Consider the following 27,971-nt stretch of genomic DNA (forward strand, 5'->3'; position numbering starts at 1 on the left):
GTAAATCGTATGAAAAGTCGGAAATTTATTAACTTTTCACAAAAAAAACTAATTACTATTAGCCGTTAGTCATCATATTGACTATCTGTTCAGATAAATTAGGAAAATTAGTAAAGATAAAACATAGATTTGGAAGTGCTTACTATCTTTTTAATGAAAATAATGATGTTGATGTACTACAAATTAGATTTGAGATGGAAGGAATTATTAAATTACGGATTGTTTTGCTCGAAAAGTAGAGATATCGAAGATATCGAAGATATCATCTAAGAAACGTCAACAACTCTCGCATTCCTAGTGCCATTTTAACCTATTTACCTGATCTGATGATGATCAATCAGTATCATCAATCCTCCAGCGCCCTTTTTTATACAGTCAGTCCTCCAGATATATATATAATAGATATTGGATCACTATTTCCCGAGGCACCACTACTTAAGATCTTCACATATCTGAAATCTGACAAGTTTCCCTAAGGATCAGTAGTGTCTCAATTCACTCATGAAGCTCTTTAACTACTCGCATATGATAAAAGTATATGAGATTAAAACGTCACATACATGTGTCACATGGTAGTTTTAATGTAGTATAACATTATATTCAAAACATAATATATAAATAAATAAATATAAGCATAAATAAATCACACATGAATCGTTTAAAGTGGCTGAAGTTTATGCTAAAATTGTATTCAAGGTACTTTCGAAAAGTGATAATAACAAAAATGCAATATTTTTTGAAAATGAAACGTACAAAACGTTAGAAAATTATAGAAAGAAATAGTGAGAAACGTTATTAACTACCAAAAGTAATCAAAAATTCATTAAACGTATTCTCATCACTTGACGTAAATAAATATCTGGGTTATTTTGGAATTCTAAAATTCTTAGTTTAATATTTATTAGACGTATTCTCATACGTCATTAATTCAAAATTAATAAATTTCTGTCTAAAAAACAGATTTTATTTAATCATATGACATTTTTTGTTATTGTTATTATATTATATGTTTTATATGTTATATTTTATATTTTTATTAAATATATTTCTATTTCTATTTCTTACTCTTTACAGATATATAATGAGACAATCCTATTGACATCGGTAAGGTACGATCGACCGGCTGATCATCCCATCCGCATTGTGAGCGCTTGCCAGTCAGCTGAGCCTCGAAAATCGAGTACGTCCCGTACCGTCGAGAATCGAGAGTGGTGGATCGTGTGTGTAGCAGCATCCAAGGAGCAGGCAGCTCTCAGCAGCATCCCATCTGTCCGACCGTGGAGCGTATTCGCGGGGTATTCCCAGTCGCTCGAGCGCTCAGTCATCCGACAGCATCGTCCGGGTGAACATCGCTCGGTCGCGTGTGCTTCACAGTGGTGGAAAAAACTATTCGATCAAATTAAAACGAGTGAAGTGTGAGCTAGTGATGCCAAGAAGAAAGATATTTAAAATCGAATAACCGTCAAAAAGAAAAACAAAAAACCCCGATGTGGAAAGTGAAGTGATGATCGTACAACACTTGCAGACAACGCGACTGCCTGGACTGTTGGCCGATTAGGTCGACCAGTTTGTACAATTTTATGCGCCTGAAAGCAAACTGATAGAAGAAGCTACTATCATTGCTGTTTGATATATCTTCTTGGGTGCTTACGGTTAGTGGCTGATAGTGGACTGATTAGATGCTGAGATTGAAGGTGGGTAGTGGTTTATGCACATAAGTGGAACAGTGCAGCGCGGAGTGTTTTTGTGAGTCGGGGCAAAATATAGTGTGGCAGTGAGTTTTGTTTCCTGGTACCGATTACGATCGTTCGACAGCGTTTATTTCGTTTTTTTTTTAATTCCTCCGGTACCGCGGTACAGGGAGTGGGTGCCTGTGCAGCTGGTTGATTGCAACGTGAGTGATCCGATTGATTGACCGCATGTAAGCATTTTTGTATTACTTATTCACTGACGTATCCGATACTCGTTGTGGCTTTTTTTGCTATAATTCATCTTTTTAAGTTCATTTTTTAAAACGTTTTCTTAACGCTGCTAAACAATATCTAACGCGATTGCGCGTCACTTTGATGTAAGCAGTGGCGTTGCACAGCATCAGATTAGATCTGTGTAGTTCAAACTCATGCTCAACATTTAATCGAAATATCTAGCCATGATCAGGGTTTGCGTTTGCGACTCCACTGGCAACAAGCTAGAAGACCACAGGCAAAGCCTTGGCAAGAATCGTCGGCTTTATCTCACATCCGCACTACTTTCTTGCCTGCTTTCTCAACTCTTCCGGGATCGTGATCATCGATCCGGCTGTACCATGGAACCAATATATCACCACCCGTAGGTATAAGAGAAGCAAAAGCACATCTCCTTGCTGCCTCTATTCCACGTACGATTAGTTCGTGTCCAAAATCGCTTCCCTCCCTAAACCAACGAGGTGTAACTATAGCAGCCAAGCAGGCCGAGCGCACAATTACCCACCTCAGCTCTGTGCCAACTCCAACTCCACCGCGGTGGGCTCGACAATATCCACTCACGAAAGTGCAGTTCAGGCCGGGTCTGATTAATGAAATAGATTGAAACCGTTCAATTCGTACCCGTTTAATTAGTTTCGCTTTGGCGAAGGCGAAGATCTAGGTCGAACCGTTTATCCAAGGTATCTCTGGATTGGCACAAAGTTCGTCCACGTACTTCATCGGGGCCCTGTAGCGCGATCCGTAATGGCAGATTGATGAAGCACTGCCCGAAATGCGCCTGGCGGGAGGATCGCTAGTGTTTGGAAGGTATTCAGCAAATGAATAATTACCATACTGTGTGCGAAAAATAGTTATCTTAACGAATCTTCGCCGATGAAATGCGAATTCCTCGCCGGGATCATGATGCGCGCCCAGGTTTGAATGCCATGTCGTGCCATGTTCGGTGGTTTGTTTTTCCTACACGTAATCTAATGTGTATGGTGGTGGTAGAAGTGCTCAGCGGGACAAACCCTTGGCGTGGTTCAGCTGGAAGGTTCAGGTTCCATCAATTTAAATAATGATGACCGCCAGTTTGCAGGTTCTGTCGATAAATCTTCCACCTTTCGGAGTATGAAGCCCGCTTAACGAGTTAGAATTCTTTGTGTTGGAATTACGACATGGGTTCGCTTTCTAACCAACTTGTTCGCTTTCTCCAAAAGTTCGAGTGTTTCTTAACAATTTGTTGCAATATTATTTCATTTCAATATAACACCTTTTGCATCGTTGAAAAAGTCTTTCCCCTCATCCTCTCACTGCTTAATGTTTCAATGCTCGCGCCTGTTTGTCATTTGAATCGGATTTATGATTTATGGATTAGTTGTTCCCATTTGACGCACCTTTCCGAGGGCGCGGAAGATTTGTAGCCCCTCGGGCAGAGCATCAGCATCATTCGTCTTGCACCATACCAAGCGCTACAGGTGGTCACAACAGTTTATCGAAAAGAACCCAAATCATTTCTCACTACTTGGACTCAACTGCACCGGGCATGACTCTACATTATGTACACTTTTTAATTGTTAACCGATAAAGCGCAACGAGTAATTAATTTAAAAAAGAACTTCATTTCTAAACGTTGGTTATCAACATTGTGGTTGTGGTTCTTTCAATTAATCATGGCTCTGCGGGTGCCGTGCCGTGTGCCGTTTGGTTTGTTTTGGTGTGTGGATTTTCACACACAATTAAATTAATTTCATGATCACATATCGGACGCGGCTGCGATGTGCAATTAATAATGGGATTTGTAACCGATCATTAGCAACACCGAGATGATGGCCGGGTCTTGTCTTAAGGGTGGCGCTATTAATTACTGTTGCCTATGGGGTTTCACGTGACATTACATTCTCCGGTCGCATATTTGCATTGCAGATTGCAACGCTAACCATGTGGTGTTAGCACTTTGATTAGTTCCTCAACATATTTCAAAATATTCAACTGTTTTCTAATTTGATTTGATTTTTTAATTGTACTGTCGATATTGAATGTTCAATTTATTGTTTAAAATCAAGGTCTGTGTAGGATAGAGGTCGAGTAATATAGAGCAATTTGACAAGTAGCCAAAAGATCGTTACACGTGATTTGACGTTTGGACGCCCTTTTCCGTTCAAATGTTTTGTGTGTAGTTGTGTTGATTAATCGGGATATAGTAAACAAGTAGGCTAGACGCAATGAATCTTACACGTGCGACGAAATGTCAAATGAAATCCAAAATGGCGAACCTCCATATTGGCTATTACTCGACCTCTATGCTACACAGACCTTGGTTTAAAATTATTGATGTAATTTGAAGTAAGAATGCAAGTAAGAATTCATCAAAATATTCTTGTCTCAGTAACAAAAGATGGAATCGATCCAAAATCGACGCTTACTGTGGTAAGACCGTGACAACTTACCTCCCTAACGGGCTCGACATTTGCTACTAGGATCAGAAACTCAGGAGAGCAGGCGTAGAAATGCTCAAGCATTATTTGTTGCCGGTGTGCTATGTGGCAACATTGATATATTAGAAAAAATCAACCTAAACGCTACAAGAACTGCAACACGAAACCGACTGATTATCTATAGAAAGTTTAGAAACACGCAATACGATTCAAATGGCCCAATATTATCGATGGCTAGGGAATTCAATAGATTGTCTGAGCAATTCGGTTATAATATAAGCATAACATCATTCAGAGAACATCTGCGGTTTGATTTATAGCAAATTAATATGTTTGTAATATGTCACTTTAAAATTAGTTCAAAATTTTTATAAAAAAATATTAACTAATCTAAAATTAATATAGAGCCCTGTCCTTTTTAAATTATGTCCTGGTGGACTTTGTATTTAATAAATATCAAATTAGTAAAATCAGCTTGATATATTTGTTGTTTTAACTTTAAGGAATCTGTAGAAAACTTCGACTAAACCTACCAGGCTCTCTTTAGAGTTTTGCAGGGTTTTTAGTACACTTTTGGAATATTCAACCGTTTCTCAATTTGTTACATAATCAAGTTGAAAAACATTTGCTACTTTATTGATCTTTTGATCATATTTTCATCAGTTCTATACATAGCTGTCACATTCAACACTTCAATGTGCAAAATCTCAAAAAACGACCTCAAATTCCGCACCTAAATTCAACAACTCTTTCATTTTTAGCTTTTACATTTAATAAACTTTGCTTTAATTTTGTGTTACTTTTTGAAATATTATACATCTTCCTCACTGTCTTGTTTATTAATGAAGATGCCTTAGTATTCTAACAATTTCCATCACAATAGGGCTCAATCCGTTGCCCTGTTCCTAGCTTACCAGCATTGTTCCCACCCAGAGCCTCAGAAACGATCAATCCCCGCTTTAAGCCAGCAAAATATGCCTTTCCCTATCATTTTCGTCTCACTTTCAACACAGTTTAAGACAACCCAGAGACAGACGCAGGGTGGGCTCACCGCCTTCCAAAACAACCTATAATTTCTACACCTCATTACGTGGTTCGTTTTCTACACCTCACCTCATACATTCCACTGTCGAACATAACCTATTTGTTCTAGCATTGTTGTCCGACTGTCTGTGAGGGAGAGACATTGACAAAACAAAAAAAAACTAACCCCGACTGTCGTCCGATTAGTTATGAGCATGATCGACACACGAGAGTACGAGTGCCTCGTGTTGCAAATTGGTATGGAAAAGCAAACCTGGCAGAGGGAATGAATTAATGATAACAGCTCGCCCTCTTGACGCACCGAACCCTGCCTGGAACGGCAAATACCTCAGTGCCGCTCAGAGCGTCTCACATCGCATCTGAAACTATATCTGAGACATCTGACATGGGCACGTTTCATTACCGGCGACCAACCATCATGCGGGGTTCCCCGCTGCTATTGCGCCACCAACAGTCTAACAATGCCTGCGCCAGGTCAGTGGGCAAATTTTGCACAACAGTGCACGCGCACCGTCAAGAGAATGCTGAGATGACAGAGAATTAATGCAACTGCTTCAAGCCCCATTCCCCCAACAATGCACCGACATAAAGGCTCGAATGGAGCAACGATGATGGCCGATGGGTTTTGTCGTTGGAAACCCCTCACCCAGAGGGATTGGGACCGACATGGCGGGTGAAGATTTAGATAATGACTTACTCAGTGCTTACCGTCTGTAATTAGCATTTTGTACGATTGATACTTTATGACGACATGGTCTCATGATTAGCCCACGGGCAAACCGGACGTTCGATCCTGGGCTCCGTTCGAAAGCACGAGGTGCGAATGGTATTAAATTTGATTTTCGGCACTCCCACACTCGTAAAATGTGACCATCACATAGACAAGCGAGGAAATTGATATGCAAAACAGATATTTACAGATTGCATCCTTTTACGGGTGGAGGAGTTTCCCTGTCGGAGCTATGCTAGACTTTTATGTGTGTCATTTGACACCGAATGTCCGTCATCTTCGAAGGTTTACGAGTACACGTCAATTAGGTGCACGATTGGATAATCTATAATTGCTTCGTCGGTTGTTATTTGAAATGGACATCCGAGATAATAAGTTCCACGTATATTTCCACAATCCTGTTTTATTAGGTTGTACTATAAATATTTTTAATCTTCCCAACACTGGACATCATCATTCCGGATGTTACTCCCGACATACGATCATCATCAATCAGCCACTCTTCTGCCCACTATATATATCTCTCTATCGCAGGCTAAATGTTATTAAATAATTAAAGCATCTTAACGATGTATCCAAACACCTAACTCCATTTCCGAATGTGTCGCCAGCATAGCGCAAAAAGTTATTCAATTACGGTTTCCATACTGAGTGCTGATGCTGCTGCCAATTCGTGTGCGGAATGGTACGATCGTTTTAAAAAAGATGGTGATGATCATGATGATGAAATAAATGGCAAGCAGTTAATCAAATATAGCCTTAATTGCTAGCGATCTTCTTCTCAACCAGCGAAACGAGACTGAGGGCGGCTACCGTGCTGGGTGCTGGGAAGATGGAACGCTCACAATACTCGCAAGGTACCCTAGAAATGGGTGGCAAATTCTTGTGTGTGAAACAGTTACCGTGCGTGTAACGTCTTTCATTGCATTCCTTGTGATATGTTCAGTTTTCTTGGACGATTTCTCTCTCGTTGTTTTTATTGTTCGCTTCAGAGACGATTAAGACGATCAGGAGCTACAGAATGTGGACGCTGTATCGACATTAATTAAAAGTGATGCTTACCGTCATCTAAATTACTTTTACTGGTGAAGTAGTATCACTATTGATGATCTTATATTTCGTTGTAACGCGAGAACAGTAACAATTTCACTTCAGTTTATCACTTTCAGTTTAGTCTTCGGTGTACCTTAGGATAAAGGATCTCCTCTTAGGACAAAGATCTACTAGCTCTCCATCTTGGACTTGCAAGTCTTATCAGATAGTAATACCTTTAGTACTTTTCACTGTCGAGTCGGTCTAGGTGAGATTCGATCCACGACCTACGAAATACTAGAATCACCAAATACTGATCACCAAAATGCAAATGCGTGTTCTTGAGGAACATCTTAAAAAAATGTAGAAAGTATTATTCATCGTAGCAGAATATCATAAGAAAATTTAATTTATTTAGGATTTTATTAAATATTATTTATTTGAAATATTTGAATTTATTTGAAATAACATTAATAAATCTCTGCTTGAAGTAGTCGAGTCTACTGTAACTTTAACCTATTCCTGACGATCTTTCTATCTAGTTCAAAATATTCTCTTTGTTTAAAATTCAAGTGATTAAAATAACTCAATATTTATAGATAATCTGTTCAAACCAACTTTTATTGCTCTTTTATAATAATTTTTAATTCAAAATAAAAAATAAAAAATTATTTTATAATATTTGACTCTTAAGCTGCTAACTAGGCAGTTCACCTACTTAACTGTGTCCTATATCTACTGCTGATGATGGTTCTCTGTTGATTTACTCATGTGTTATACGCAAATTAGATGTAAATCTAATGCTACTTTTAATATTAAGTTATAAAGTTTTAAATTCATCAAATCGATACAACTGCAGATAATGTATAAAATACTTTAATAATAACCAAACTCAATATGACATTGGAAACATTAAATTTCGCATGAACATTACCATAATATTTACCTGTTCAATTCTAAATCTAATAATAAATAACATACTGCCTGACACATGGCTCCCGGCCTTGCTAATCATCTCCATACATATATCAAACGGCTTCTCCACTGATGCAAAACAATCAACATCGACTAGAGGACTTGTTATGGAAAATGAAAATTCTTTCAATTGCCGGCTTACACATTGTTGCACATTTCGCCGTACTTCCAGTGGGACGAACGCTGCGACGAATGCAATTACACACCAACGTGGTGAAAGAATGTTGATTGCGTCGGCAAACCAACAATGCACTCATTTGATCGTCGAACGCGAGGACCGTCGAAGGACGTCGACGACGTAATGATGTGTGTGCACTGTTTGTATTGTGAGCTGACGCTGGGACGTTGCAGCAAAGCAACAACCATTAGGACGCACCTTTTTTTCTTTGCTTCTCCGAACGGATTCGGAATCGATCATACTTCACGATCACCGACAGTCAGCTTTTGACTTGCAGCTTGTATGTGGCGTTATCTTTGTGGCGAGGAAAAGGAAGGAGAAACACCCGGTGAATTATGATTCCAAGCTGCACAGCAATCTTCCCATTCATTGCGTTGCATTGCATAGTACACTACTGTCGCGACGTTTTGTGGCCGGAGTTCCGAAACTGAAGCTTCCTTCCATAGCATTGTGGCGCAGAAGCATACGAATTATCGCTCAAACAAGCAGAAAGGAAACTAACTGTGGCAGTGGGATTGGGGGGGAAATAGGCTTCAAATCAGCTCACCGCCAAATGGCGTGTGCGTCGGCTTGGCGTTGCCTGCCTCTGCAATGAAGTTGGTTTATCATTAATCATCCATCATCATAGGCGAGGTGTTGCTTCAGGGTTCGACAAGAGAGTCCCGGAGAGTGAAGAGTCGGCATTCATACCACGGTACCGTACCCGTCCGATACCTGGACAAAGATAGTTGCGCGGCTCACATTCGAGCTTTGGAAGAAGCAGAAGGAACGGACGGAAAGCAACCCGGCGGCGGTAAAAATCACTGAATAGTGGTATCCCGCGCGGTACATCCCGCGTATAATCTCTATAATTTAATCAAGCATCAAAACGCAATATGACAGCTTTTGGATCGTCGAAGGGTGCGCCGCGGCTGTATGACGCGTTGCGTCGAAGACAAACCACCTCCCGGGTATCTTCTCCTCCACCAGGACGCCACTGGAGCATAAAATGTCAAAAAAACGGGAAAAGAAGCGGCGGAGATGGCGGTTTGTCGTCGCCTCAATAGCGAATGGGGTGGATTGATGCGACGACCTCGCAGGTGACTCCGTTTGCATCATCATCATCATCATCTTCTTCTACATTGCCCAGTGTGTCCCGCACACTCCCTAATGTCCAACAGCATGAATGATTAATCAAAACATCAAATCAAACCCAATCCAAAACAAACTGTGTGAACACCATCACGCCGTGTCATTCTGTTTTGAAGCCTTTCCGTCGACATACCCAATCCTTGGGAAGTTGCCGATCGTTGCCGTAGATTGGAAATAAAAGCGTCACCATCCGTCAAGATCACTATCACACTCGCATTAAAAAAGGACTTTCTCTCGTCTATTTTTTCAGATTTGCCACAACCACCGGAAGTGAATCGAACGCTCGAAGGAAGTTTGTCAGTGGTTGCTTTGTTCACGCTGTTATTTATATTTGCCCATCCAACACAAGCACACACGCGCAAGTCGTCGGCGGCCGGCTCTCCATCATGGTGCTGGTACTGAACGGTGTGATACAGGATGAGCGCCCCATCAATACCCATGCACTGTTTCTCGAGCATCCCGTATACCGTGAAACGGCCACACAGCTGCTGTCCATACCAACCAAAACGGTAAGCTGCGCTTCTTGTTTAGTTTTACAGGGTATTCCACAATTTTTTGACAGTTTCCCAAGGTTTTTTGATTGCGTTCCACATATTTTTGAATTCTTCTCGAGGTTTTTTGACGGTTTCGCAAATAGTTCTGAATGCTACTTTAAATAAATTTAAATAAATGTCATCTTTGAGGCAAAAAAAGTTTAAAGAAAATTGACCGCTGCGAATGAGGTGGTTGGTTAACGTCCTAACAATCTGCAGAGACCGTCAAGCTCATTACCAATGCTTGATTCACCTTTAACATCTTTATTTTTTGTGTATCGGCACAACAACCTCAAAAGGGCCTAAGCCTATCATTTCTGGCTTGTTTTGTCTCTATTTATCCGTAGCCGGATAGTCTGTCCTGTTTACAGAAAATTGATCTGGATGGGATTTTGGACTGGTCCTGTGAAGACCTGCGCCGATACCTATACATCACCGGACCGCACTAATCAAAAATCCTCGAAACGAATTCAAAAATATATGGAAAACCGTTAAAAAACCTTGGGATTCAAAAATATGAGGCACGCAGTCAAAAAAATGTGGGACGGATTCAAAAATATCTGCAACGCAGTCAAAAAAATGTGGGACGGATTCAAAAATTGATGGGAAACTGTCAAAAAATTGCGGGATACCGTGTATATGATTTTTTGGCGATTTTAGTGAAATTATTTTTTAGAGAAAAGGACATTGTTAAACGTATGAGAGGCCTAACACCAAACGCTGTAGACAGAAAATTAAAACAATGACCAAACTTCACGAAAGACTTTGCAAAACAGGTTGTGATACTTCAAGAATAACAGAATGATGGAAGATAATCTATTAAAGATCCTAGACATAGATGAACACCAAAAGGCAACACCAAAAGGAAGAGAAGAGTGCCTCAGAGCACTTTCAGACGAAGGAAGATTATTATAATTTGCATCAGAAATTACACCCAATATTCATAAAAAATAGTAAAACTGAAAGATAAAGAACATTTATTGGATATTCATCCTATTTTCCCCCAATAACAGGTAGGTGCTCCGGGATTGCTGTACGTTTGTCAGCGCGAAATGGCCGCGGTGGCACCACACGACCGTAACGTCAACATTATTGGATCCGATGATGCAACCACATGCATAATCGTAGTCGTACGACACTCAGGTATACAGCTTTTCAATGGAAAGCTCATAAATTAGTTCCTTTTACTGTGTGATGTTTGAACTGCTCTTCCTTTTTCCTTTTTTTGCAGGATCTGGAGCGATCGCCCTGGCACATCTGGACGGTAACGGGACGGACGAAGCCGTATCGGCAATGGTGGCCCGCGTACAGGAACTTGCATTCGGCTATCCCGAAGGGCGCATCGAGCTACAGCTTATTGGCGGCTTCAGTGACCCGCAAGGCTACGCGGAAGATCTCTTCAGCAACATTATGCGTAAGTGTGTTTGTGTGCGCCTTCCCCTTTTTGACATCTGCTAGAGCCATAAAGTGTTTTGCAGTGTTTTACAACCACCAGGCCCCGCGAAACCGAGCGAAACGGTTGGCCCGAACGAATGACAGACAAAACGCCGGCTCGAGTCGGACGGTCGCACATTTATAGAAAAGGTGTGGAATTTGTCTTCCGAACCTTACTCGTGGAGGTGTGCAATCTTTCACCTGAACCAACCAAACAAAATGTGCGGAGATCTTCTTGCGCGGTCGGTCAGAGGTTGCGAATGGTTTTGGCGTTTAGTGCCCGTAGAAAATCCTCTAAATGGGCAAATGGGACTGTCGACAGAGAACGTAAAGCGCACATCGAGTCACTTGCTCAATGATTCACTATTGGACACATCACAGTGCGAGGTTAGGCTATAATTATGGAATCGGAATCTATTTAAAACGATCAAACGGCCGACGAGCAAAAGGGTGAACCGACCAGAGGTCGGGTTTCTCTTCGCTTTCCTTTCCTTACGTTCGGCGGGGCAACATAAAGCTTGATCGTCCATAAATGTGATGTGGTTAACAGTACTGGTAAATGGGTGGATTACATTTCTACCCGAAGCGGTATACATCACGCGGAAGTTACGTCTATAAATCATCATAATATTTATATTCGCAATATCCATTCGATTCGGAGTTCGAGATGTTGCATGGGTATATTTTTTTTTACAATCACTAAATTGAAACCAGAAATCGCCACAGTGTCGCCACATAAGATATTGTTTCAGCAACACTTTACGTTTCGGATGTTACGTTATTATTATCAATTATCGATACGATTTGCTTTGTCGTCTAGAAAGAGGACTTAGAGCATGATTGCATGTGCACTGTCCAAACAAAGACTCCTGCCACTGCTGACGGAGGAAAGTTACTCCCCAATAAAGCTTAGTCAAAATTTAATGACCGTATCAGGATGCCACATCGGTAGACGATCACATTGAAGTATGGTTTGAAGCCACAAAATCCTAAACCGTTTCGAATATTCTCTCGACACCCTCCCCAGGGCGTGCATGCGCATCGTCACATCGACCGATAAATCCCAACGGAGGAAGCAGGGCAGCAGCTTTCTAAAATTGATGATAGAAAAAGATTAGGTAACACCATTAGTATTTCTATTTTTTTTTCCTCCCCCCGGTTCTCTGGGTGATGCTGTGCCGGGTTGTGGTGCTTTGCATCCTTGCCTTATAAACGTATAAGCAATCCAGTGATCCAGGCGAGAGTGTGAGAATACTGGCCAAACGTACCATCCCATAGCAGATTCCGAGAGTGCTGACCATTTTCCGTTTTCACCATTAAAGGGCTAGACAAATCGTCTAATGTTGTCCAACATACTCGTTCCTCGCTTTTTTATACTCCCCTAGGTGGCGTTTGATAAACAACCTTATCGAATTGCTCGTACGAGATATTGGAGGATTTGCTTAAATAATTGGTGTTTTTATTCCGGGGAAAATAAAGATACCCTAAAATAATGGATAACCGAGTGGTGTAGTGACCTTATGTTGGAAAAATGAATACCTTCTGATGAAGCAAGGCCTCATTTATTTTAATCATAATGTTTCATAATACTGTGGTAAATTTGCATATTTTGACTAATTAATATGTTATCCTTTTTTAAGATAATTTAAATTGTAAAAGTTGTTGATATTAGTTATTGATATTGGAATTAACAAAACATTTTCTAAGATTTTTGTTTTTTTTCTAAATGAAATATTGATAGTTTTAAATTAAATCTTGATAAATCCATTCTGCTTATATTATGTAATATTTTTAAGAAGCAATTTTCATGTTGCCTTTGGTTTGTAAGTCCTTGAATGGTGAATGTTTTATTCTTCAATCAATATAAACTAACATCAATCAAATAAGGAGTAGGATGAGAATTTAACTATACTCCAAACTTATTCATTTTTTGTATGATAAAGAAACCTTTTTTATTTGGTTTGAACAGAAATTTATGACTTTAAAAGTAAAGGTGTTTTACGGTCAAAATTATGTTTTCTTCAGGGACTATTAAACATCAGACATACTAAAATTAAGAACTCATTTTTACAGGTATTGGAACAAGGTTGTCCGGTGGTGTATTGGTAACGGCGCCGGTCTTCACACGTGAGGACCGGCCCAAAATCCCAACCGGACCAATTCCCCCCGTACGCTGGATTGATGATCCCGCTACGAGTAAATAAAATCAAAGTAAGCCAGTAATGGCAGGCCTTTTCTAGACTTCTTGAGGTTATTGTTGTGCCTTAGGAACAAGGCCAAATTATATAAATCTGTCACTAGAAAAAGAGATTACAATGGTCACAAACGACTTAGACAAAGTGGACTATAAATTATTATTTACCAAGGCATAAAGTGGTCGTATGTTACTGATCACCATCGCAAATGTGTTTTTGATTATCGTCTAATTGTAATTTCATTTCAATTAAATATGTTTCATTTACATTTGTTTGCAATATGATCCATCCGAAGGTGTCCACTATTGGGCAATGGCATACGTAATGCATACGCTAATCACCCAAGTTTACATGCGACTTAATACGCTATTAAGTCCTACCGACACGATATTTATTGCACGAATCAAGCAACCACCCCCGGAGGGTTCTCGATACCCATTCATCATTCATCTCGACGGATCGTAGCACACGATCGTAACGTCCACCCGGGTGGTGGTGCAAGAAATTTAATTATAGTGATTGTAACATCTCGTAAATTATAATTGACCGCCGGAATGGGACCGCTAGAGCCGAATGGGAGGGAATATATCACCCACGGCGCGAGGATGCCTTCCACGATCATTTATGCATGCCGGTCAGCATGTATGCTGGTGATTCTAGGACACACAAAGAGACCAAAAGAAACCGGTACCGGAGGCTAATTGTGACAACAACATCACAAACCATAAGGGTACGCGTACAGCCGAGTTCCGTGAGGAGATTATGGTTCTTAAGAAGTGTTAATCACCCACGAGCTAGCTGGTTGGGTGTCGTGTTCCGCGCGACTTCAATCCCACTCCAAACATCCATTACGTCCATTACACGGCACTTTTGCCTCGCATTAGTCACGCGTCTCCTGAGGCTTTAATTGAATGAAGAATAATGCATTTAATTGAAACCGGTTGAGCGTAAGAGAGATCGAATGGAAAGAATGAACGTAACGTACTTTAGATTCGATCAAGTACTCGAAGAAGCGTATGGGAGAAAACAAAAGTCCCTTTTTTTTCTTGCGCCTTCTCCTTCTCCCAATCAAATATGAATGAACACTCTGCCGGCCACCCATCCACCCCTTTTCGGTGATAGCACTTACCCTCCATATTCTAATGGCCACTTAATTCAATCAAGTGCAAACTACCGCTACTGGAGGAGCTGCCAACGGTGGCCGGTGGCTGGTCAGCACAGTTGACGGCGAAAAGGTCAATTAGAAAATAATTAAATAAAAAAATTGACACCAATCGAGCACCATTCGCTGAAGAGAACATCTTCCAGTTTGGGAAGGGGCGATAAACTGATCGTTCCGTTGAGAAGATGCTATGAAAAATTGGATTTTTACTGTGGAACTTCAAGTTGCAAAAATGAAAGTAACAACTGTACTTATTTGCATTATAATTATGGATTATCAATTTAAAATGGTTCAAACGGTTCTGAAATAGATGCTCTGTTATTAGAAGCATTAATTTCGGGGTTGACAAAACTGTGAAGCTTCTAGTAGACTCTTGTAACACTACAATTTCTAATTTCTTGGCCTATCATTACTGATGTTGCTTAATATTTTTTAAGAAAACTTTACAAACTCTTACAATACTTACCAATTATTGACCAACGTTTTGTCAAGGATTCAAATATCCAGTACAACTTCGCTTTTGAGATCTAATTCATTCCATTGATGCCGAACTGTTTTGTTTTTTTAGTTGTTCCGCGTTGTACTAATCCAATCTACTCCAACTCGGATTTATTGTGACTTCGTAGATTCAATGCTGATCCAAGTCTGTCCAATTGAATGCAGGACTTTTGAGATGTTCGAACAACGCAAGCGTCTACCACCACAAGCGCAGTGCTCATGACATTTCAACGGCATTACTAAACACCACAATCAAAGCAGGCATACTCCAATGCAAGCACATGATATCACAATCGCAGCGCAGCTTACCACAACACCAGTACGACGGTAGGAGTGAAGTACGATCCGAGGAATATAAACGTATCTTTGGATGGATTTTCACTGCCAGACGATGGTTGTTAGTAACATTTACTGTATTTTTCATGACATAAAGCATATTTAATTCAATACATGCAGTAAATATTTCTTCGGATCAAAACAAACATCATTTAGCTGTCAAAATCCTTCTCAGAATGCGTTTATACTGCTCGGATTGTACTTGGCTGAGACCGTCATGATACCGTTTTGTGATAAGCGGCGCTGCTATTGTGATATCATGTGGTTGCATTGAACTATGCCTGCTAGATGCTATGTGATGCGCTTGTGGCGATTGGTGCTTGCGTTGTTCTATCATTTCAAAAACCCTGTAAACCAAGGAACATATGAAAGCATTATTGTTCCTCTCTCACTCTCTTTTAAGCGTAACGACCAAGGTCTCTGTAGGATAGAGGTCGAGTAATAGCCAATATGGAGGTTCGCCATTTTGGATTTCATTTGACATTTCGTCGCCCGTGTAAGATTCCTTGCGTCTAGCCTACTTGTTTACTATATCCCGATTACTTAACACAACTCCACACAAAACATTTGAACGGAAAAGGGCGTCCAAACGTCAAATCACGTATAACGATCTTTTGGCTACTTGTCAAATTGCTCTGCATTACTCGACCTCTATCCTACACAGACCTTGGTAACGACCTTTTAGGTCATGCTTGTCATTTCTGGCAGGACTACTAGACTCAATTTTATAACGTAGCCGGATAGTCAGTCCTTGTTACGAGAGATTTGTCCAGATGGGATTTTGGACCGATCCTGTCTTGTGAAGACCATCGACGTCACTAATATACCACCGGCCGCCCCTAATTATTGTTCCTTTTTTGTTTAATAAAATCACTGTTCAGGAGAATTCACTTATTATGTTTATAACTATTGATTATAGTTGTTTATGTTTATTTACTATTTGCCTATTAATTATTAATCGAGAGACAGATTATTAATGAATAGACCCCAATAAAGCTGAGGACTCGTTTAATGCCAGATGTTAACGTATAATAAACATATTATGCAGACCGTCCATAACAAACAAAATACGATCTACTTTAAGCCTTCAGTTTATTTTCCTTATATCTAAAACCATATATCCCTAATTTATCGTAATCTATATCAACTAATTTCTTATCTTTAACATTTCAGAATCATTCCACAAGCATCCACTGGAGATTGACCTGACACAGTCGTGCGTCGGCGAGCTGAACACAATCGTGCGCGATGACGTGAACTGGCCAATCATATACGGTGTCGGCGTGAACATTAAGACGGGTGAAATCTTTCCCGCCACCTTCCCGGACAAGGGTCCGGATCTTCCGCTGCGAATGGCGCGACACTTTACTGGTAGCCATCAGGTGCGTATAGGCCGCTGGTACGCTTTACAGTACGCGGTACAATAATGGTGCGTATTATTGCAGGTGCTAGACATATACGATGCGGCGGTAGGCATGTTACGGATCGGCCCATTCAATTACGATCCACTGCGCGGCGTTGATCTGTGGTTGGCGCAAAGCGATGAGTTTATACTAAAGCATCTCTCCACCAGCCCGGATGTGGAACCGCCCCACTTTGCCATGCAAGTGAGTAGGAGCAGCAGTGGAATACAGAACAACAAAACAGATTAATAATAAAATATTTTGTTTTCTCTTTCGTCTCAGGTCCGTGCCACACTTAGATACATACAGGACAATCAATTTCCGGCAGTTACCGTGTTTCGCAACAACAATCCACACTACTTCCGGCGGGACGAAACGACAGGCTGTTGGGCACCGGTTCGATATTGAGCAAGGCGTTATGCGTTATGTTTTGACTGGAACATTAAATCATAAGACAAAACATGCGACCGTGCATGACGAGGACCTTGTCCCTAGTAGACCTATTTCCTTTTCCTACAATCCCATTGATAGGACCCCAAAACAAAAGGTGTTGTAAAAAGAAGGAAAACTCAACCTCTCTATGTATCCATCTCTCGCTTTCTCTATTTTTCGCTTCCCATATTTATCGAAGAAAAAAAAACTATCGTGCCAATATACGAAGTGGTGGCTATCGTCGTTGGTTGTCAATATTATGCTCACAGTTTGTTACGTTACGTTTACTCTACTTTCCTCTGGACTTGGATAAATAATTTTAGTGCCTTTTTATTTGTTCCGGTAGCTCACATTGGCTCCCGTTTCGCGCATTGTTAGGAGATAAGCTAGAGAACAAGGTGCCGCACAGTGTGCAGAAATAGGGCTTCATAATGTACCGCATGGTTTAACTTTTCCTTCCCTCCCCGATACAATATTGACTGTTGCTGTGTGTACTGATGGAAACAAAAGATTAAACAATACGCTCCTACACACACATAAATGCTGTAAACGATTGCCCTTGCTCGGTATTGAACACTACATTGCGCAGTGATTGCAAAGCTATTTAACAAACAATAAATGAATTTAAGTATGTTTCATTAGGAGGATTGTGATACTGTGGTGTTTTTTTTTTGTTGTAATAAGTTTAATGTCACATATGTAACTGAAGATATTTTTCTGGAGTGAATTAATTAATTTTCTTGTTATTCTTCTTTTAGGTCCTGTAGGTCCGACAAGCAATAAGTTCTGACTAATGTGCCTAGCTAAGACAATCTTTGTCGTAATATGGAATCAGAAATTCACGCGAAAGAACCATGTGCTAGTTGAGCTATTTGGTGGAGCAGATATTCGTCAGCATGAACTCAATTAAGAAGTGCATGATTGTTGGATCAAAAGCAGCCGAACCTTTAGGCTGTCGAATATTCTGTTATGGACTGATATTTTACTTTAACTAACTACTTTGATACTTTGACTTAACTTAGAACTTAGATTTTAGGAACTTTAAAGACTGTCCAAATTATTATTAAATTATATTATTAAGAGACTTATCCGAAAAATGAATGACTTGTTCGTTGTCTAATCTAAAAGTTCTTATGTCTGAAGTCAAGTCGACCATTAAAGTAAGTCGTCATCATTAATTTATTTCCGTCATCATTATCATTAATTTATTTATTTTTATTAACTCAAGAAATCAAATCATTGCATACATTTCTATCGCATGAAGAGAAAAAAACACACTAACATCGGTTTTAAATATTATCGTAATTTTATTCGGCAACGGTGTGTTATACAACGTAAGGATCATTATGATCGTCTCGTACATCATTGACTAAAACAACACATTTAAATTAATCACGGACACGGACACGCGCACTGCCACCGGGCTTGGTGGCCACAGAATGATCACATGAAGCATAGAATCGTTTCAGTAAATTGTGTAATGTTGCTATTGCGTATTTTCCACTTGTGTCCGTTCATGGAGACAAACCAAAACACAAACTCTCGCGTGTACCACCAAGCGGGTTAATAATTTAAACATTTATAAAACATATTTTAAATATATTTCTACATCCATTCGTTGCATACGGTACTGGGATTTGCCCGATCCGGTGGTCCGGTGAAACAACTCCGCAAGTCACAAAAGGCACAACGTATTTCGTTTGACGAAATTACACTGACCGTACCGGTGTGTACAAATAAGCGCATTCTAAAGCAGAAACAAACAATTATTTACAACAGGTCTCCCGCTTCACCACTACCCATCGGCGCTTCCCTTCGGCGGGAGCACTGAATGGGGATGGTGCGTAACGTATAAACGATTAATTGCACTTGATCCTGCGAACAGACTGGGAACGGATACGGGATGGGGAAGTAAGGGAGGGGAGAAGGGGACGGGAACGGGGACAGGTGGTAGTGTGTAGCTACTTTTGTTACAGGCGTATGTGAGAGTGCTTCCTCAACCTGCACATTGACACTCGCGTGGAGAAAACCATGGGAAGACCAGGATTAAGACTGCTTCATTCCAAAGCGTACGCCGCCAACCCGTAACGGAAAGGCATTCGGTCTGCTTCCACAACATCCCGGAACACCTGCTGAACACCCTAGAACATGGTCAGCATTCGTGCAAGTGTCACCGTAATGGCGGTACACAGGAACACTTGCAGTGTGGCGGCATTTACCCGGAAGGCGGCACCTGCGGAGGAAAAAAATCAGGAGAAAATGCATGCATCAAATAGGAGTAGACCAATCAACGCACTCCCAGTTGGGCGTTTAATGGAAATGAAGCCTAAAATATTAATGCCCGATAAAAGCCCAAGCGAAGGTTGATTGTCAATGTGTGAAATTTTCATTAATGTTAAGTCTTTTTTAATTAATGTTGTATATAAAGTATAATTTAAATATTAAGTGATTATTTACTCTTGTGTTTAAATATTAATTGCCGTTCGAATCTTCTTTCTACTCTCGATAGATCACTCGCTCGATATATGGTTTAAAACGTTGAGACTAGTCTTTGGTGAATCTGAATCAGATTAATGAAACTGAACGAATATTTATACTGTGAAAAAAACGACTCTGCAAGCGACTCTGAACACTTTGTAAATACATGAAATAACTCAAGTACTGCTATTGCTTCGATTGCATAGACAAATTAAGCTAAATTGTATTTTCCCTAGCGATATCTACGAATTTTAAACAATAAAAGTTAGCAAAAAAAAGCTTCTTTATGTCGCTTCAAAGATTCTTCATTAAAGATTCATGTAAATTATCTTTTTTCACAAAATTCATCAGCCCCTAGCCGCATCAACCATGTGAATTTTTATGTACTAAAATTAATTACTTAATGTTACTATTATCGACACGAATTTCATTTTGATTAAATTTCCCAGATTACTTATAAAAAAAAATGTACACATATTACAAATTTCAATTTGAAATGCCAATGCGCTGGTTTATTTGTTGATCGTGTGTTTCGCAAACGGTTGCTTCACATTATGTTGTTTGTTTCTTCGTCCGAAGACAACTTACCCTGATAAGGCATACTGCTGTGCAGCGTGTAGTCCGTTGCCGGTATCGTCACATCGCACTGGAGCTCCAGGTTTTTGTCCGGATCCGGTAGGATGTACTGTACGGAAACGTTGTAATAGCCGGTATATTCCTGCACCTGCTCGAAAGCCACCGCATCCGACACCCGTTGATCGTCAATGCTAAAACGGAAAGAATGTTACCATTAGCATGGTTCGTAAATGTAAGATAAAAACTTAAGCAATTAATTCTTGTCTGTCTGAGGTGGAGCATTAAAATTAATTGAAAGTTAACTAATTAAATTTTGTTAAAATATTAAACAACCTCATAATACACGTATTATGCAATAAAATTAAAATAAAGTTATTCTAAAAAAGAGAAGAACACAAAAGCTGCTACGCAACAGTGAAAATTATTTTCGTAGTGCCGCTACTCGCTAATAGATGGCGCCACACAAAAAAGCTAGTTCAATATGTCAGTTGTGATGATTGTACTTTTCGATTGCTTGTATTCATACCGAATCAAGTGAAATAACGATTTATAAAGAGTTCCCTGCTTATAATATGCAATGTATTCTAAACGTATTACGTATTAATTCATTTCAAATATATAAAACTCACCGCAAAGCAACATCCGGCAGCGGGTATATTTCTCCCACGTTACAAAACACCACCGTACTTCCGTTCGTTTCCCGCTGGAAGCCCAACGAAAAGTCCGTCTCCGGTACGATCATCTGCAGGTGGGCGGTGCTCGATACCAGCTCTTCAAACGTCGACACCTGGCACGTGTAGTTGCCGGTGTAGTTGGCCATTGGGTTGATGAACTTTATAACACTGTGCTTGTGGAGCCGATCGTCCGATTCGGAGTAATCCAGGTCGATGTGTCCCTTGAAGGAACTCTGCAAAAGAAGAGCAATTCCGTGTTTGAAGTTCCTTTTTTTTTTGTTTGGAATACAAAACATACAAACACGATCGGATTTCTGGACGGTATCCATTGGTAAAATTGCAGATCGTTGTGTTTCCACTTCAGCACGAATCCCTTCGATGAATCATCGTCGATGTCGTAATCACAGCCGAGTATGAGCGGTTTACTTTCGCCTTCCTCGCGCGATATGCTGTACGACGATGGTACGCGCACTTTGGTGATTTTCAGAGCGGTAATAACTGAAAAAGAAACCACAGAAACGTTAAAGAATCGTTGAAACAATTAAATGTAATAAAGAATAGTTCTAAATATAAAACTATGGGGAAGAGCATAAATACACATACGAAATCCTGATAAAACTGGAATTATTATAATTTTTACTCAAAAAAGAGCATCAAAAAGAGAGAAGGACGAAAATGAGAAAGTGTTTAAACAGAGTTTCCATAAATTGCAATGAAAATTCGAGGCATTGTTGATAAAGGTGGTCCCCGAGATACGCTATTACAGTGGACCGCGCAAGTCACTAAAAGAAATTAATACTAAAAATACTTAAAATTACACGGCGAGCTAAAAAGTTACCAAAACATTTTAGAACAATTGTCCTAAACTAATAATGACTAATAAATGTACTTAAAACGCCTCTGACATCCTGAGCACAAGGTATCAAATATTTCTATTATCTAAAAAGATTAATAGAGAAATGCTTTACAACATTTAACTAAATTAATTATTTTTTAAGTGAAACAGGCAAATTTTGAGTTAAAAAAAAATTCAATTTTGATCCACTGCCAACAACAAATGTTCCGTACCGTAACTGGCTGTAACGCTTGAAATTTGAATGAACAAAATACCAAAAAACATCTTCATTGCCAGCCCGGTGTATTGGTGCGTTGCCGTACAGCTTTGCACTGCAGAAACGTTTGAAATTCGTGCCAACAATCAGCGGGCCGTTGTACACAAACAAACGCTATCTTGAAAGCAATTTCTAACCTCTGGCGTTTCAGATCTCTGCGTTGTCCACCCGTTCGCTTCTTGCCACGCTTGTCACCCCGCTGGTCTATTTTCATCAACGACCACCACTTGAGGTTTGTACAGGATCAGGGCAAAATCGAACCCATATGCCTTACTAACAACGACGCGTTTGGAAAATAAACTGTCCATTGCTTAGAGACGAGACGTCACGCGGTATTTTGATAATATACCAACCACCACCACCACCATGCAACGGCCACAGGCGAACACACAGTCAAGCAAAACGATGAAACGTTGCGACAAAAAACACAACACCACTACTTTGCGTTACGGCAGTTAGCAGTGGTGAGGAGTATACCGAGTACACAGCATTCAAAGTAGTAACATTTATCGGTCCAACAACATCCGGGGCCGGGAAGGTTGCTAATGGATGGGCAAATAGCTTTCGGAAAGCGCGCGAAGCCAAAGGCATAAATCAAACGTCATAAGACGTCAACGAGGTACTGGGCGTTTGATGCTACTTGTGCAGGTAGGGTAAAAAAAAATATCCAAAACTTTTGATAAGTGGTAAAAGCTTATTGCTTCCTTTTAAAGTGATGTTTCATATGAAAATTAGAGAAGCATCCAAACTACAACGAATGTTATAAGGTAAATGTAAAAACATACCTACTTTACATGAAATAATAAAATTTATTGAAAACAAAGATAAAACAACGCAATGATTACTAAACAAACAAAAAACAATAATTGATAAAAATATTCGCTTTTGATATAATAAATAAATAATGATAATAATAAATAGACTAAAAATAATAAATAAAAAATCAAACTAAATAAAATCATATAAGAAACAATAATAACAAAGGATGTGACAAAACTAGATGTCTACATTAAATTTAAATATTCATAAAACAGATTATTTCCGGAATAAGGCAATTGGATAGGAGGAAATGTCAAATAATGAATTTATTATCATTTTGTTTCGCTGGAACGGCCTGGACGTATCGACTTATTTTATTGTTATCGACTTGCTACGAGAAATTGGCCCGGATGGGATTTTGGTACGGTACGTTCGTGTGAAGACCGACTCTGTTACCATCATGCTATCAGGCTGCCATTAAATAATAATTTCATGATTCTAAAAATTTGATCAACTTAGTTGTCGGGCTAAGTCCGTATAGACCATTATACTTGTAAATAAATAAATAAATAAATAAATAAATAAATAAATGAATAAATAAAAAATAAATAAGTAAATAAATAAAATAAAGTCGAATAATTATTTTATATTTTATGTGTTTTTTTGCTAATCCCAACATTTTGTAATGTTTTATTTCGATATGTAAAATTATTTGTATTGGTTTTCTTACGTTTTAATAGATTTTGTAATACTTTTTAAAATAATTTTTATCTTCAAGAAAATTTTCATTATATATAAGGATTTGAGACGGTGTCACGTGAAACACCAGGCAGCTCCATCGCCAAACTATCCTTTGAAACAATAAACTTTGAAAATTAAAAACTAATAAAAACTACTTAAATGAACTACTACAAGGAGCTGACAGCATTTATGTTTAAGAAATCTGAAAAGGTGTATATATATGTAATTTGTTTATAAATAAATTTCATTATTGCATCTTCCCATCATTTTGCAAAATTTCACTTGAATCGAGTTTTATAAAGTTTAAGTGTGTAAAGCAAATTTCTGTTTTCCCTTAATTTATTGTGTTTTTTTATAATTTTACAATTTAATTTAAATGCTGAAATAAACATTATTATGAAATGTGACGATTAAAAATAGGTCGCCAGATGAAACACCAGGCAGCTCCATCTCAAATGCATCCCTTAAACATTGATATCTTTAACAGACGAAAACTGTGTAATATTAAGTTTCCATCGATTTTCAGCAATCTTAATGCTTTAGGATTAAATGCAACTCTTAGTAGAAAATAGAAAATTACTTTATGCCATTTCTTACCATCCTTATTTCTCCTCTCTTATCACTCAATCCACGGACTTCCCGGACCGAGTTGGTCACAATGCAAACCACCCCCTGTTGTGGGTGGAAATTCTTAACGCTCCCCGCGTTGGTATATATGTACCGGAAGCTTATTCTTCCTTAACGCCAGTCGCACAAGTGTGGCGAAGCAAAAACGATAAATTAAGGTCACGCAAACGCACACCAAGAACCACCATTTTAACCACCATTCATCCATTCGCTTCTTACCGTCGGTCGCGTTGTAGAAAACCAGCTGAGGCTGAAAGGCGTCATAAATCTAATTTCAAAACATGATTGACGCGATGCGCATCGGTTCCCGGTCAGGACGCAGCAAGCAACGTTTCACCATTGACCGGTATTTGGGTGTTGGTGGCGGGAAAACTGTTGCTTCTGCGGCTGGTGGAAATCGATTTCCACGGAAAGTGTTCCGCACCCTGGGGGGTGTGTAATAAAAAAAACCGGGGAATAAACCACCACCAGGTGTGCCATTACCTTCAAATGTGCCTTCTCAAAAAAGGGATTGGCCACTGCAATTAGATCACCCATAACTAACGGCAGGGGAGGAGTATTACTTTAGTGCTTGTTAGCGTTTCGGGAAAACCCGATGCAACGGTGCATAGCCATTTATCATGCCGCCTACTTTTCCGCCTTGTATGCGATTCCGTTGCAGTTCGATGCATCTCACGTGCATCAATAGCAATGCTAGCAAATAACGGGCCTTGGACGTTTGGAGGCCACATTTGAAGCATTGTGTCACGATCGTAATCTACTGTGATCGATGATGGATGGTCTCTCTACTTGAAGGGATATGCAAATTCGTTGCAGTACATAATAAATAAATTTTAATTTTCTCTCTCTCTTTTTTCTCTCTCTCTCTCTCTCTCTTTGTCTCTCAAGCACACCAAAGCAACCGATTGGACTGGTAGGAAGTTTCTAAAAATAATCATCCCCCAAAACGACAGTGGAGTGTATGTGGTCGCTCCAAACCATCTTCCGGTCAAAGACACTCGACACGACTGTCGCGGCCAAAGACAAGTGGCGGAAAATGTGTGCCAAAATTTTGCCCAACACCCCACTTTCCAGACCGGGGTTTTGCGCACTCGCGGCGCGGGCGTTTATTTTTCTAGCCGGGCCGTGTTTGCTGCATGGCAATGGAAATAAACCGCTTTGGATAGCTTCACCAACGCTGGCATATTTAAAAATAGTGCCTCGTGCAACGTTGTTGGGGGTGTTGGATGGTTGTTGAATTTTAAGATATTGTTCTTAATTTTTAAAACAAAGTTTCGTTGTAGTTGCCTCAGATGTGCTGCTAGAAAAATAAATGATCTCACTTTGTTTTTTCATTACACTGCACAAAAGATGATGTCATTGGGGGTTCAGTATATTAGTAAATATGTTTTTCCCCTCTGTACTGCACAAAAATCAGCATGTGTTTCACACTCACACTTGGCAATTATCGTCACAAGTTTTTATTATTTACCTGTAAGTGGTTCACAACAATTATCATACGGATATGAATGTTTACTTTCACACCACGAGGATAATGAGAGACAATAAGTACGAGAACACTTTGTGTGAATAGAAAAACAGTGACATCTTTATGAAAAATGTATGATGAAGGTGAAGGAAAATGGGAAAAGAATACAATAGCTCATGTCTATAATACTCCAGGGGTTGTGAAATCTTAATCCAAATGACATGAAACTTTGCAGTCCCAAAATGGAGGACTAGCGCAGACTTTAAGTAATGTTTATATTCACCATAAATTATGGTCCATTACAGCTCCTTTGACGTTCTAGTTTGGCATTGATTATGACCATATAAACAACGGCTGGTCATTTATTTGAACAAACAATGGTAGATTACAGGCAACTGCTGATACCTCAAGCGGGTCAGATACCACATTCGTTAAGGTCAAGAAGTACGATTATTCGCATCGCAATACGCACTCAATTTCGAACAGCATTACTATCGAGAGAGTGGAAGAATGTTCGCCGGACAATGTTTTCACATGACCTAAACTCTTGCGGTTTTTAGTTGTACTTTGCGCTCAACTTCAGAATTCAAGGATTTATTTCTGTCTTCAAGCAATTCGTTCCACTCACAACACTTGTCGTACAATCTTATATACATTTCACCTCGGTATATATAGCACGTTTGACGAACTGGATTCATCCGACGTAATTCCAGAATAAAAAACGAGTTCCAGAGAAATTTCACACAAATGGCCAAAGAGCTCACTGTTATTCGGAAGGACTTCAATAGCTGCTGCTGACAAGGCAGACTTGAAATTTTAATAGTTAGATTATTAAAATGAGGGACAATAATCGAAATAATATTTCATGACAGATAAAATCTAACATCTGTCATCTGTCATGTCTGTCATTTTCCGTTACCTGTCACTAATTACTTTACCTGTCATCAAAACTAGCTCAGAATACACGATTCTGAATCGGTCCCACCAAATGAGTTATAAATGTCGTCCAGTGAATAATCAATTTATCTGTATTTGAATGCTGACTAACTTTGTCTCTACATGGAATTAGTTGCAACGAGTGATCCTTAAACAAGATCGTCAGCTCAGGAAAAAAAGTCGAAGAAGTCACTAGAACTTTCCAGTGCACACTGTTGCAGTTTTTTTTGCGATCTAAAAGAACCTCTGAAGTCTTGCTAATCTGCCATTGCTGGCTTTATTTCACATTTATTTTTGCGTAAAGCTGAATAGTACAGAATAGCTGTACCACAGAGCAGTTAGTTCTTTTCCGGAACAGCAACCTCAAGAGCTCTAGACCTGCCATTGCTGGTATTCTTTGACCCGTAGCGGGATAGTCTTTCCTGCGTATTAGGTTAGAATAGCGCCAATTCGTACACAAAGTTGTGTTTTCAATATATTTCCCAGCAAGTTGACACATATGTCCAAACAAACAAATACCCCCAAGAAAATTAACCTAAAGAGTAAAACTTCTGTCAAATCTTACATAACTTATAACACTCAACATTAAAAAACAACAATAAACACCAAAAACCTCTACGTCCTTCCTCCCTAAACACACGCGCACGTTAACCTTTCACGCGGATCAACCAGTTCAGCGAACTTGAATTATTACGAAGGTTTTTCCACGCTGACAGACTACCCACACTCACCCACCCGGGGGTGAAGCTTACTTCTCACCGAATGCGAACTAATTCGGGGAAAATAAATGACACCCTGTAATAGTTACATGACCTCTAGTAAAAAAAAAACAAAACAAAAACGAGCACTATTCATATTACCTTGCAGTAGGAAAAGGAGTATTAATCCGGTTTTAAAAATAAGTCCACGCTGCTTATCCATTTGCTCGATGTCCGCTGGGCTTCGGTTGTGACGATTAGCTCGACGGACCAGTCCTAGTGTAGTTGGCTAGACGGTTTTCCGCGCGTAAATGATGATACGGGCTTACGGTGCAGCAGCTCTCGTAAACGTCACACGCACTCACACATACGCGCGCACACAAATGCACACACTATACGGAACAAACCAATAGACACGGTTAATCCAAGTAAACTGAT

The 27,971-nt window shown here is 39.6% G+C and overlaps 2 protein-coding genes across 2 annotated transcripts; one reads left to right on the top strand and one right to left on the bottom strand.

Annotated features, from left to right (window-relative positions):
- The first annotated feature begins 1,090 nt into the window (after positions 1-1,090).
- Positions 1,091-18,097, top strand: LOC128310574 (protein N-terminal asparagine amidohydrolase). Its single transcript, XM_053047246.1, has 7 exons — positions 1,091-1,921; positions 9,722-9,980; positions 11,018-11,147; positions 11,236-11,418; positions 16,803-17,011; positions 17,075-17,236; positions 17,315-18,097. The coding sequence occupies exons 2-7, from the start codon at positions 9,858-9,860 to the stop codon at positions 17,438-17,440; spliced, it is 933 nt and encodes a 310-aa protein (XP_052903206.1). The 5' UTR covers positions 1,091-1,921; positions 9,722-9,857; the 3' UTR covers positions 17,441-18,097.
- Positions 18,098-18,757: 660 nt separating this feature from the next.
- Positions 18,758-27,889, bottom strand: LOC128296885 (uncharacterized). The gene is made up of 5 exons (XM_053032402.1): positions 27,696-27,889; positions 21,491-21,690; positions 21,148-21,425; positions 20,531-20,709; positions 18,758-19,697 (listed from the first exon to the last, which is right to left on the bottom strand). The coding sequence occupies exons 1-5, from the start codon at positions 27,754-27,756 to the stop codon at positions 19,606-19,608; spliced, it is 810 nt and encodes a 269-aa protein (XP_052888362.1). The 5' UTR covers positions 27,757-27,889; the 3' UTR covers positions 18,758-19,605.
- Positions 27,890-27,971: the final 82 nt, after the last annotated feature.

Source organism: Anopheles moucheti, chromosome 2 (genome assembly GCF_943734755.1).
Source record: "Anopheles moucheti chromosome 2, idAnoMoucSN_F20_07, whole genome shotgun sequence".
Lineage (NCBI taxonomy): Eukaryota > Metazoa > Arthropoda > Insecta > Diptera > Culicidae > Anopheles > Anopheles moucheti.